General features: G+C 37.2%; 1 protein-coding gene across 1 annotated transcript in view; it reads left to right on the top strand.

The window, feature by feature from the left end:
• Positions 1 to 222: 222 nt before the first annotated feature.
• The window catches only part of ift80 (intraflagellar transport 80 homolog (Chlamydomonas)), a 53,845-nt gene continuing 41,568 nt past the window's right edge, over positions 223 to 12,499 (top strand). Inside the window, exons 1-8 of the mRNA XM_081614600.1 lie at positions 223 to 300; positions 585 to 742; positions 863 to 919; positions 2,247 to 2,465; positions 4,781 to 4,891; positions 5,007 to 5,075; positions 7,758 to 7,867; positions 10,269 to 10,358. Of these exons, the coding sequence (XP_081470726.1) occupies positions 880 to 919; positions 2,247 to 2,465; positions 4,781 to 4,891; positions 5,007 to 5,075; positions 7,758 to 7,867; positions 10,269 to 10,358 (639 nt within the window). The 5' untranslated portion in view covers positions 223 to 300; positions 585 to 742; positions 863 to 879. The remainder of the gene's footprint in view (positions 301 to 584; positions 743 to 862; positions 920 to 2,246; positions 2,466 to 4,780; positions 4,892 to 5,006; positions 5,076 to 7,757; positions 7,868 to 10,268; positions 10,359 to 12,499) is intronic.

Raw genomic sequence — 12,499 nt, 5'->3', positions numbered from 1 at the left:
GGATCGTTCGAAAGGGCAGGGCAGAAAAACGAAATTCAAAAAAGGGGACGGAGCCAACTACGCAGCTCTTTACACCCTTTATGTTCACAAACCGAACACCAGTGTAAGAATGAAAAAAGATAGCAAATGCTTTCTTCAAAATGAAAAGTTTTGTCAAGACTTAAGAAGAGTAAAGATTAAAATCTAGTGTGTTATTTTCTGGAAAATTCAAACGGTTGCTTGGTTACAGCAGACCCGCCTCTCAGAACAGTTAATATATGCATATGAAAATGCATCAAACTTACTGGACAAGCGAATAACGTAAGAGAGACACTTGTCTGGGCGAAATTAATTAAGTCGAATTATTTAATAAAACTTATCTATATTTTTAAAATATTTGAAAATGTCAGAGTGTGGAGACGTGAGTTATAACTCTCGCGATAGCACACTTTTTCTTCAAAGCTTTTTCTCCTCTTGATTAAATGGCTACCAAAAGTTAGCCCGTTTTGTAAATATTACTGCTCGGTAAAGGATGGGATTGCTTTGTACTGCATTGACTTATCGCATCATTTTGAACAACATGTGTGGCGTTTACCGTCCTGCAGTAAATTCGATAACGTCACATTGATGGCCGTGCATTTCTGAAGACGGTTACCAGCAGGATACACGTTAGCAACGGTGACAGCTACCTTAGCAACTGCACACCTCCTTCATCGTTAGGGCTGTCGGCGCATACAAACGGCTGTGTTACAGTATTAACAGGGTATGTTGACGTCTTTATTCGTGTACTTTTTACTTTCAGAGCTTCATTGAGCCAACTGCTTCATATAGTCTTTATCTGTTTATCAATAGTACTATCATTCGTGTGTTTTTGTCCCTTTAGGATACAACAGAGTAAAAATGAGGCTGAAGACGTCGTTGCTGAAGGAACCAAAACATATCCTTTATGTGATGTTAATACGTAATGTTTTTGAGTTGGTTTCAAGCTGAAATGTGCGCACCGGACGACACAACATCATAATTGAAAATTATTTTTACTGTTTTTCAGAGAACATGATTCCAGATATATCTATTAACGTTACTTCTGCTAATGTTTATCTATTAAAATATAATTACATAACAATATAAAGATTTAATAGTTAGTCATGCATTAAAATATTGTCTTTTAAAATAAGCATGCTACTAAAGAAGACCCTCTGATTCAGATGGTAGCAAACTGAAGCAGAGTATTGTGTCATTTCTTAAAGTTTTACATTTGATCAAAATTAGGCCTTTAAAATAGGTAAAGCCTACCGTATTACCAGTATACAATTTGTACATTAGTAAGCCAATCACCTAAGTTGAACATTTGTTGATTTGTTGTCTCTAACTGAATTTTAATTAACTAATTGAAATTGAGAAATCGTTTGGCAATGTCAATTTTTAACTTGCTGTGGTTCTGTGTGAGTAATTTAGGAAATATTACACTGACAAAAATCTGTAAGGCTATTGATTCAGGGTACTATACGGCCCTGTCCTAAGGAGTTTATAGGCAAACATTTAACCTTTATTTAACCCCTGGAAAAAAATATTCCCTTAAAACTTACATGTTACAGTTTCTATGGGTACATAATATCAAAACATTCTTGTTAGCTTCCATGTAATAAAAAGTGACTATTTTACTGGGTTTATGTTGAATTAATGGGTTTTAACAATTGCATAGAACCCATCAATAAAAGGTTCTAAGAAGGTTACTGTACATGTAGTGGAAAAATTTTTTAAATTTAGCCTATAGTCTACCTGTAGAAACCCTGTAATAACCATCTCAACTACAAAAAATATATGTCTATATATTCACTGGCATTCAGGTTAAAGCAAGAGAAAAGAAGATGTAGTTATCTTATCCACATTGTCTTTCTATCCATCTGTTAGAACCACACAACATAGAAAATCACACTTACTGTTGCTGTATTACTCTTTGATATTTTGCTATCACAATAGATAGCCTGGACCAAATATTTGTTTCGTAAATATTTCGAGTGTCAGGCATTCATGTTCTGCCTAATAAAGACATGTATAATAAATTAGATTGACTCTGCTACCCAGTAAAAATCTGTATGGAGTTTTTTTTCTGGTTTTTATCTGTGGTCCAAATGAAAACCTTTGAATAAAAACAAACAAAAAAAAAAACCCTTTACCAAGTCAGTTTGTTTCCTCAAATTAGCCACTCATTCACTCAAATCCTAATAACGAACTCGGGTTGCTTGTTCTTAACAGTATTTCACATAAGGAGCTTGTCAGTTGTGTTGGTTGGACCACAGCAGATGAGCTGTATTCTTGCAGCGAGGACCACCAGATTCTCAAATGGAACCTGCTCACCAATGAAACCGGCCTGGTGGTCCGACTGCCAGATGACATTTACCCTGTTGATCTGCACTGGTTCCCCAAAACCGTTGGTGCCAAGAAGCAGACCCAGGCAGAGATTTCTGCCCTCACCAGCACAGATGGTGAGTCTTTATGTTCTTTAAAATTTCTCTCGCAGGCCGTATAGCTTTGTTTCTGAAAATTAGAATCTGTTTGAATTGGTACTAAACAAATATTAGTACATGGGTTTTAGTCAAAGCTTTCAGTTGTGACTCAAATTCTTAAATTGTCACTTTTTTCTTTTTTGTATTACCAAATACTTTTCGTCTTATATTCATAGCGACACTTGCTCACACTGCAGTTTATATTCTTTTACTATCACTAAATCTGGTGACATCGATCGCCGTTGCCTACAAGACCAGGGTTACATGACTCTGCGCATCTCTTCTTCATTCTATATTACATGCAAACACAAAGCGTGTGGATGCACTTTTATGACAGGCAATGTGTGGTCACATCTCTAATGACAGTGTAGGGTTGCATAAACGCACCCACAAATTGAAGCAGCAATTTTCTCTGGCAGACCAGAGACAAGTTATGATTCATCCCCGTTACGATTCACTTTTGCAATTTTTGTGTAGTCTTTGTCATTTTGCAGTTGCACAAATATTAGCTTGCTAAGGATACTGCTAAAAATATGAAAATGGTGAACCAAACCTTCATGCTTCTTTTAAAATATTATATAAATCAAAATTTTTTGTCAGATGTTCTCTATTCATACCCCTTAAACATGTTGTTTGTATTTTGTCACTCTGTAGACCAAGAAAGTCAGAATTTTTTTTAGGTTGTTTTAGGTGATGGAGAATTGTGCATAGTTGTGAAGTGGAATAAAAATGATAGTTTTCAAAATTGTATCCCACAAAAGCCTGAAAAGTTTGGCATGCTTTTGTACCCAGGGGTCCAGAGTCAGTTCTTTGTAGAAAAACAACAACTGCATGTTGGGTATATCCATACTAGTGTTGCACATAATACAGACTAAAACTTCCCCCCCTTTTTCTTTGCAAAAGAAGAAAGGCTCAATCAGACAAGAGTGAGAGCGTCTGTGAATGGAGTTTTGGTCGAGAATTTGACTGGTCCATTCTAATGCAGAAATGTCTTTTTTAGCTGCGGGTTGTTTAATCAGGGTTGTTGTTTTGCTGAAAGGGGAATCTGTACACCAGTGGCAAGACTTTTAAAGCTTCTAACAGGCTTCTAGGATTGTCCTGAATGTGACGCTTTTAGATATCTAATGTTCTTTAGCAAACATCTGAGCCCTTCACAGAACAGATGCATTTATACCGTCACCTCAGTGCAGGTCAGCTCAACTAACTATTTCTAACTAACTATTTTTTGCTGTCTTTTGAATTCAGTTGATTCCACTGTGATTTTTCTTAAGGGCTCTTAGAGGAAGGGAAATTTACAAAAAAAATATATGTATATATATTTTTTTATCCTTATTAAAATAAAAAACTCTGAATTTCCTCCCACTTCACAATTATGCAATTTGTTGCAACAAATTTAATCCCAATCAAATACATTAACATTAATATTTGGGATTTTAGCATGATGAAATGTGGAAGAGTTCGAGAGTTGAGGATATTTTTACTCAGAGCCTTTTGGATCACTAAAATGTTGTAAAAGATTTGACCAGACCACTTCCTGCACCAAGGATACGGATCTGATTTTGAGAAAAACACAAGGATTGTCCCTATTCTTTTAAACATCAAGTAGAATCTGACCTCTACAGCACTACAGACTCCAAATCTTAGGCTTTTAAGACGCTATTATGGTTCATATGTGAATGTATGAACTTCATAGATACATTTGTATTTAATGAGATGCTAATAGCCTATTGCCAAAAGACTAAAAGATGCACCTAACAAATTCAGTTTAAAGTCTCGAGTACACATAGTGACTACCTGCAGTAATATACACTTTTGTTGGGGTTTCCAAATTTAGAAATGGTAGAGAGCTACAGCACGCTGATTTGCAATTATAGGCTACCAGAAATTACATATTACATTCAGAATTTTTAATATACACCACCACAAAGTACATGTTGGGTACGCGTCTTCAATAGCTGTCTCCATGCCTGATCACCCTTTCATGTCTGGGGGAACAGAAAATTGCTTAAGTTCCACCAGCAGAAATCTTTTGGTTGTACTCATTTGCTTCCTGTTCTAACTTTGCAATGTAGCCGATCGGAGAAAAGTGGCTTTGTTCTTAACCATGTTTATTAGGTGTGTTTTTGATTTTGCCTTTACTGAATTAATGAATTCTTTAGCTTTTTTGTTCTTTTCCATCTGTTTGATACAAGAACAATAACAATGGACCATCCATTCATCTTTTTTAATAATACCATTTCTAGTTCCTCATGTTATGTTTTAGGATTCTACTGAGCGGTTTCCTTTTTTAACAGGAAAGTTCCACCTGGTTTCCAAAATGGGACGCATCGAGAAGAGTGTGGAAGCGCACAAAGGGGCTGTTTTGGCTGGAAGGTGGAACTACGACGGAACTGCTCTACTCACAGGTGGAGGCACCACGGACTCATTTCTGTTTCCAAAATGGACTTTTAATCTTCATAAAACATAAACTCAGTCATATCAGCTGTCCTGTGATTCGCTTTTTTCTTGTTATTTACTTAGCGGGAGAAGATGGACAAATCAAGATCTGGTCAAAAAGTGGAATGCTGCGTTCCACGTTAGTGAGCCAAGGTAAAGCTTGAAAAAGCCTTTTTATGTCCAAAAAAATTATAATCACATCAGGATTGAGCAAAACGTTAAACCTAATTTCTCACAATTACCAGAGCCACGTCATCCTGGCCATTTGTCACACTAATTGGAGATTTGACAGAGTGGAAGAGGAGCCTGTAAATAAGATGCTTTGCTACTGAAAGAAGAAACTGGCTTTATTTAAAATATGCCTCTTTAAAAGAAAATTTAAACCCACGAGGTCGATTTGAAAACCGTCGCATTTGACTTAATCGCTGAAAATAATCGCTTTAGCGAGAAAGCTAATCAGCTGTGTTTTGCCAAGCGCCATTTTTGATCAGATGACACCAAAATCTGATTTTTGTTTGGCCTAGGTGCAAAGCGTTGCGTGTGTGGTAGGAAAACTAACACTTCACCCTGAACACACCGCCCACACATGAAACATCTGTGGTGACAGCATCATACTGTGGGAGTTATCTTCTTCTTCAGGGATGGAGGGACGACTGGGGCGAAGATGAACTTTGAGTCAGGACAATGACCCTATACATGCAGCCAGAGCGATAGTAGAAATGTTTTGTTTAAATATGTTAGAACGAACTAGTAAACGTCCAGACCTAAGAATCTTTGGTATTTTTGCTTAAACTTACACCTACTAAGCTGGTAGAGACATACTCCAAAATATTTGCTTTAGTAGTAACTTCACTCGAAGGTGGTTCTTCTACAAAGTTTTGAGTAATGCTCATCACGAATGCATGCCACACTTTTCAGATTTTTATTTTTGAGAAAAGCGTAGAAAAAAATGTGCATTTACCCTTCCGTTTCACAATGACACATTGGTTTCAATTCCGCTACTCAGAAAATCCCCATAGAATGAAGCTTGTGGTGCAAATGGGGCAAAAAATGTAAAAAAAAAGTTCAGCTGGTGCATTTGAGAGGCAGCTATTTACAAATAAAAACAGAAAATCTTGTGATAAATGTAAATCACAGGAGTATTTGAACTAATAAGAGTTGCTGCTTGGTTTTTCTCTACTGTAAAAAAATATATTATTACCGTATGTGTGATTGATCAGTAAATGAGCTTCATATGTCTTTACTGCTGAGCTTCAACAAGTGACACAGAGTCCTACACCACAGCCTAAATCTAAGTAGCACATTTTTCAGTAAATCTGCCGTATTTGTGTGTAAAACTCGCTTTTTGTGACTCTAACAGCTGTTCGCTTTGCTTTCTATCAATATTTGACTGTTACCGAATTGCTTACTACACACTGAAAAGTAAGCAATTTCGTTTATTTTGCGCTGCACAGCCATGTCATTGCACAGAGATCGGTGCGTGGTTGTGTGTACGTGTTAGGTCTTTTGGTTTGAAAGCGAGCTCGGATGAATGAGAGCAGAGCAATTTTCTCCAGTCATGTGGTTTTCTTTATTAAAAAATGCCTTAAAGTTAAAAAAGTTTTATAGTTTTTATTAAAAACCAATAAAGACATGCTCCTCTCCTCGTCATTGCTTCTTAATTGATTCATTATGCAGCTTGACTTATTAAATATTCAGTTTTTTAATCATGGGATGGACAATAAAAGAAAATCAGTGGATATAATATGCTTTGAGGAACGCATGGTACACTCCTGATTGATGACAGGAGTTGTAAAAAAATTTTTTTTTTAAATCTTGGCAGAGAAACAGCAATATGTGGTTAAAGAACAATTTTCCCATTGGTTTGTAGTTATTGAGTCCAAGCAGCTAGCTTGGTGGCTGTCAGATTTGCAGAGCACCTAGATTTAGTAGTTTACACACACAGCCTGCCACATGGCACCGAGATCGCTGCAGGTGTTGCTTCTCTTCACACACTTCCATGCGCGCGCAGACATGCAGAAAGTGCAGGAGTGGGCTGTTCTCTTTGGTTTGCTTTGACCCATTTTAAAATCGAGCTCTAGGAAGAGGTTGGAACTGAGCGAGATGGGGCGTGGAGTGGAGCGGGGGGAGAGGAACTTGTCTCAACTCCTCTCATCGACTCCGTCAGATTTTCAGCTCACGTGACCAGTTGGCATTTTTGAGAAACCGCACGCACCTGGAGTGAGGTTAAATGTCAGTCACCCCTCCCCTTCACACGTGTGCAGCCACAACTCAAATTGAAGCACACACACACACACACGCACACACACACATACACACACACACACACACTTTGTTGTCTAACACTAACATAAATTGGGACATAATATGCATTTCCTTAACCTTTTAAAAACCAGGAAGTCTGACTCTAACCTGAACCAGTTTCTAGTAGGAACCCTAAATTTAACTCCTAACCTTTGTTTTATGGCTAAATCTGTTTTTCTCAATGGCTTTGGTCCCCTCAAAGTTATCAAAACAAGCTCACAAGAAAGTTCCCTCGAGCTTGTGTATATGTGTGCGTGCACACACATGCTTTTAATGTGAAAGTTAGACTGATTTTCTCAGCTGGTTTTCCTGTAAAGTGTGCTGCAGAAAGACCAAATGGAGTGAGATCTCAGAGAACATGTCATGTCGTTTCGAGAGGGCCAATCAGTTCTAGTTGGAGAGAGCGGGGAGAGAGCTTCCTCGTCCTAGCAAAGTCAAAAAGTCTGCATGCGTTGAAAGCCTGGTTCTTTTTTTCAGTATTTGTGATTTGGGATGAAATCCTTTGTGTCTGCATGTCTGCGTCTTCTCCAGGGTGTCCTGTTTATTCGGTTGCTTGGGGTCCGGACTCTGACAGAATACTCTACACATCAAGAAGGCAGCTAATCATCAAACCTCTGCAACCCAGCACCAAAGTCATTCAGGTTCACAGCCTTTTGCTACTTTGTTTATTTTTATCAAATGAATAAATTAGTACCCCTCCCGACCCCACTGAGGGAAAAAGGGTGCAAGAAAATGGATGGATGGATGAATAAATTAGTTGTTGTGGTTTTATGTTTTTTTTTATTTATTTAAAGAGAGCAGTAAAAAAAGAAACGGTGCACTGCAAATATAGTCATGTCTTAAAACTTTTTACAAGCACAGACTTCATTGTATTTGCATGTTTGTTGGGGGATATTATGTGACAGACCAGCACAAAGTAGGACATAATTGTTTACGGAAAGTGAAATTATCATTAAGATCTTTTTCTTTCTTTTTTTTTTACAAATTAAAATATGAAACATGTGGGTTGCTTTTGTATTAGGTTAAAGTAAAGTAGTATGTAACAGTTTTTCTACATATTTTTAAAACTGTCGCTATGTTGTGATCATATAATAAAAGTCAAATAATGTGTGAAAAAATTAAGCTCCTCTGTCTTCTCCCAGTGCTCCCAGTACTAACAGCAGAAATATACCACTCATCAGAAATAACCAGTTAAAGCGAGGATGCTGTCAATCATTCTTGTGTGCATGCTGCCCACATCCTCCCCGTTGCTCTCTTCTTCCTGACAGTAGAACCTGTCATAAATGCTAAGGCTAGTTAACATGGCCACCGATGATGGTAACGGTAAATACTTTCTCCGCATATTGAGCGGCATGTACACAGGCATTATTGTCATCACTAAGACTCGTGGCTCTGATTGGTTTTTGTTGACCAGGAGTGGTGCATTATTTACAGTGTGCCCTGTAAAATGTTTGGAGCTATTGTTGTATAACCTAACTTTGCTTTGAATCTCTCAAATTTGTTATGTTCCTTGGTTTTCCCAGCGCTGTTTATTTCCAAATGTTCTCAAACAAACCTCTGAAATCTTAATGGGTCGAATAAAACACAGATGATATTTAAAGATTAAATGTTTTTTGAAGCCCGTTTGTGGCACTAAATTTAATCTAATGTGTCAGAATAAAGGTGGTTGGAAAAAATGCCCTCCACACTTTTCAGATGTTATGTGTTCGACATTTTGAAAACCATGACTTTCTACCACCTTTACGATGCAGAATACCTCAAGTTTTTTCCACATAAAATCCCAATAATGTACACAAACGTTTGCACTGTGACCAGTTGCAGAAATAAATTCAGGCATTAGAAAAACTTTTCTGTAGTTATGCACAAACTGCAGTTTTAGAAGTAGCGTATTTATTGCTCTGATTTCAGAAAGTGTTACTCTCTTCCAAGGTAAAGTTTCCAAATACTCAACTTTTTGAATTGTGGGAATTATTTAGTCAAGTTGTTTCATGCCAGTGAAATAAATAAACAAGTAGAAAAACAACAGCTCTTATTTAGTTTTAAAAATAAAAATTATTATTATTATTATTTCTGATTTATTTCAACAAGTTGTTATTCACATACACACACACGCTGCTTTTATTGCTGTGAACAAACTTTTATTATTATTATTTTTTTTAGGTTAACATCATGTACAAGAGTGAATATTCAGCAGTGTTAAACCGGTTCATTTGTCCAATAATGGATTTTCAGGAGCTTGAGTGGAGCTGTTAGACTTTCTGTCCAGCTTTCTACGCTGTGCAGCGAGAAAATAAATAGACGTCTTTCTTTGCTGCAGCAAAGTTTCAGGCTCCCCTGATGGATCAGTAAATTAATGACCATGCACATTCGCCGCTAACGTATTACTCTATAGATGACCTTACACACCTGGGAGAATTTTTCTTGTTCATGTATGTGTTTGTTTATTATTCTTCTCGATGCTGAACAGCACATGGGACCTTAGATAAACAGGGGAGGGTTTAATGTGTGCTTTGCTTTCTCTTGGCCATTACCAGACATACGAGTGAAAGCACACACACACACACACACACACACACACACACACACACACACACACACACACACACACACACACACACACACACACACACACATTGAAAAGTGCCACTTCATCACCTCTCCCTCACACCCCCTCTGAGACTTAACTCAGTGATGGAAGGCACCATCAACATTAATAGAGACCTCTGAAAGATCCTCTTTAAAGTCTTTTCCAAGGCAGTGACACACGTTCATGGATTTGCCTGTGATTTTTAGAATTGAATATTATCTGTAGACTGATTTATACATTAAAATCTACCAAACTTCATAAAAGTTTAGTGACTTAAGTCCATGACAGTTTCTCTTGTGTTTATATGTTTTCTTTGGACAAAGTGCAAGCAAAACTTGATCAATTCTTTTGGTGTTGTTGTTGTTGTTGTTCTGGTAAAATAACAGCCAAAAAATATTGTATGGATGATTTAATAGTGTCTGGCTAAAAATAATTTTCTTGGTGTCTCCTTTTAGTGGAAGGCTCATGATGGACTTGTTCTAAAGGTGGACTGGAATTCAGTCAATGACCTCATCCTGTCAGGTGGAGAAGATTGTAAATATAAGGTTTGTGATTTTCACATTTTCAACTAAATTTTCATAAAAACAGACAAAGTTATTGTGTTTAAGTCACTGATGATGTGTACCACCAGCTAATTAAACAAGGCTGTAGACGGTACTGGGTTCAGTCGCATTAAAAATAGTGAAATAGCTCTTTAGAGTAGTTTGGACTGGATTCTGGGAAGGAGATCCTAACTTCCTAACTTAAGGACCCTTAACCACCTACCTGTAACAAGTTGATACTTCCTTCATGTTTTTGTCAAGTCTGTCAACAAAACTCAAGAATTACAACGTTTCTTACATCAAAGTGTGAGGAGAGATTCAAGCTTAAAGCAGACATTTCAATGTGTGGATAAATAGGAAGTCACATTAACTCATTACTACTGTTTGAGTGTTTTGATATCAAGAGACGTGGTGTCACTTGGTCTCATGACACCCTAGTCGTCATCTACTCTTTTAAAGCAGCAATATGTAATTTTTATAAAAAATGTTTTTTGTTTTTTTTACATGTTAAAATTGTCACAATTGACAGTGTTGTATTAGACAGATAATCTGTGAAAAAACCAGTCTCCTTCACTTCCTCCCTTATGTCCTATTGCCATCTGTAGAACTACACCACTGCCAATCAGAAACAGACAATCAGAGCCAGGAGGAGTGCTCTGATTAAACATAGCGCTGTCAATCATGCTCTAGTACGTCCTCTAGTACGTTATTGTGCTAATGGCAGAGAAACTTTTGTCTCAGAAAAACTGTTTATCCACTATCATTGGTGGCCATGCTAACTAGCCTTCACATTCATGACAGGCTCCACTGTGGAGAGCTAGCGTAACAGCGCATATGGAAGTACGATTAACGGGGCTAACGCCATCCTCCCGGTTCGTATTAGTTGTTTCTGACCGAGTGATGTATTTTTGCAGATGGCAGCAGGGCCACAGGCAGGAGGCAGAGGAGCTCAATTTTTTTTCTTTTCATAGATTATCTATCTCATCCTATCATCTCCATGTCTTCTGACCAATACAGAGGGGAAGAAAGTTGTTAAAGATCAGCATTGCTTGACTTGTGTAAGGTCAACCTGGCTTCACAAATTCAGGGAGTGATGTGGTGACATATGTCAGTAAACAAAATCTAAAAGGACATAGAAAAATACTTTTTTTTTGTTTTGAAAATAATGGTTGAAGAAAACCTATGACATAGATTATATGCATATTGACAATGTCTACATTTCACCACATCTCCTGACATCCCGCACTGTCAGCTTGTTTTTTTGAAAAGTTATATTTCTGCAGGATATCTTCTTTGTGGGTTTATGATGGAAGTGATTAATGGAAGAAGCAATGAATATGCACCATTAGCATGAAAGCGAGTGCTTTAGCCTCGACACTGCATCTGCTTTTCAGACTCTTATTTTGAAGTAAGGAAGGATGTAGTTTTTTTTATTATTATTTTTGACTGAGTCAACTAATGTAAACTCCTTGTGAAAATGCCTGGACCTCTTGTTTATTTGGCAGCTTTTTGAATCCTTGTTAAAAAAAAACCAACAACAACAAATGCACAGAGTGACAGGATAGAAATAATGCCTGACCACAATGAGATCACTGTGAATGACTAACTGTTAGCCCCTAACTAAAAAATGTTTTCCTCTGGTTTGTGGTTTCCTTTTGATGCTATTTAAAGGGACATTTAACAGTTTATAATGTGTCTGGTCTGCTTTGATTATCTCCAGTGTAAAATTTAAAATGATTTGTCTAATCAGACCTGCACTGATCAGAGCTGCTTTAAAACACAGCTTTAAATTTGTGAAATCTTTCCTTTTTTTTGTAAAAATAGAATTAAACAAACTGAGTATTCTACAGTGAATACCTCAGTTTAAAGTTTCTACAATCTCATCTTGTTTCAGTGAATTATTCAGTGTGTCATATTTTCTCGTCTCATGAGATGCATGTACATAAATCCTTGAAACTTTTAAAGAGGCGTTACTACCCCGGAATTCAATCCCCTACTTGGTTTTAACCTTCATGTTAGAAACATCATGCTTGGTTTTAGCCTGGTTTGCACAGCAAGATAATTAGGCAAATTTTTGATTCGATCTTCCCCTTTGACAATCTTAAGGATGCGTATGATGTCTCTAAAGATAATCTTATGAGATT

Source organism: Poecilia reticulata, chromosome 13 (genome assembly GCF_904066995.2).
Source record: "Poecilia reticulata chromosome 13, P_reticulata-male-v2, whole genome shotgun sequence".
Classification (NCBI taxonomy): domain Eukaryota; kingdom Metazoa; phylum Chordata; class Actinopteri; order Cyprinodontiformes; family Poeciliidae; genus Poecilia; species Poecilia reticulata.
The sequence above is the reverse complement of the archived record's forward strand: the minus strand, read 5'-3'. Positions and strand labels throughout refer to the sequence as shown.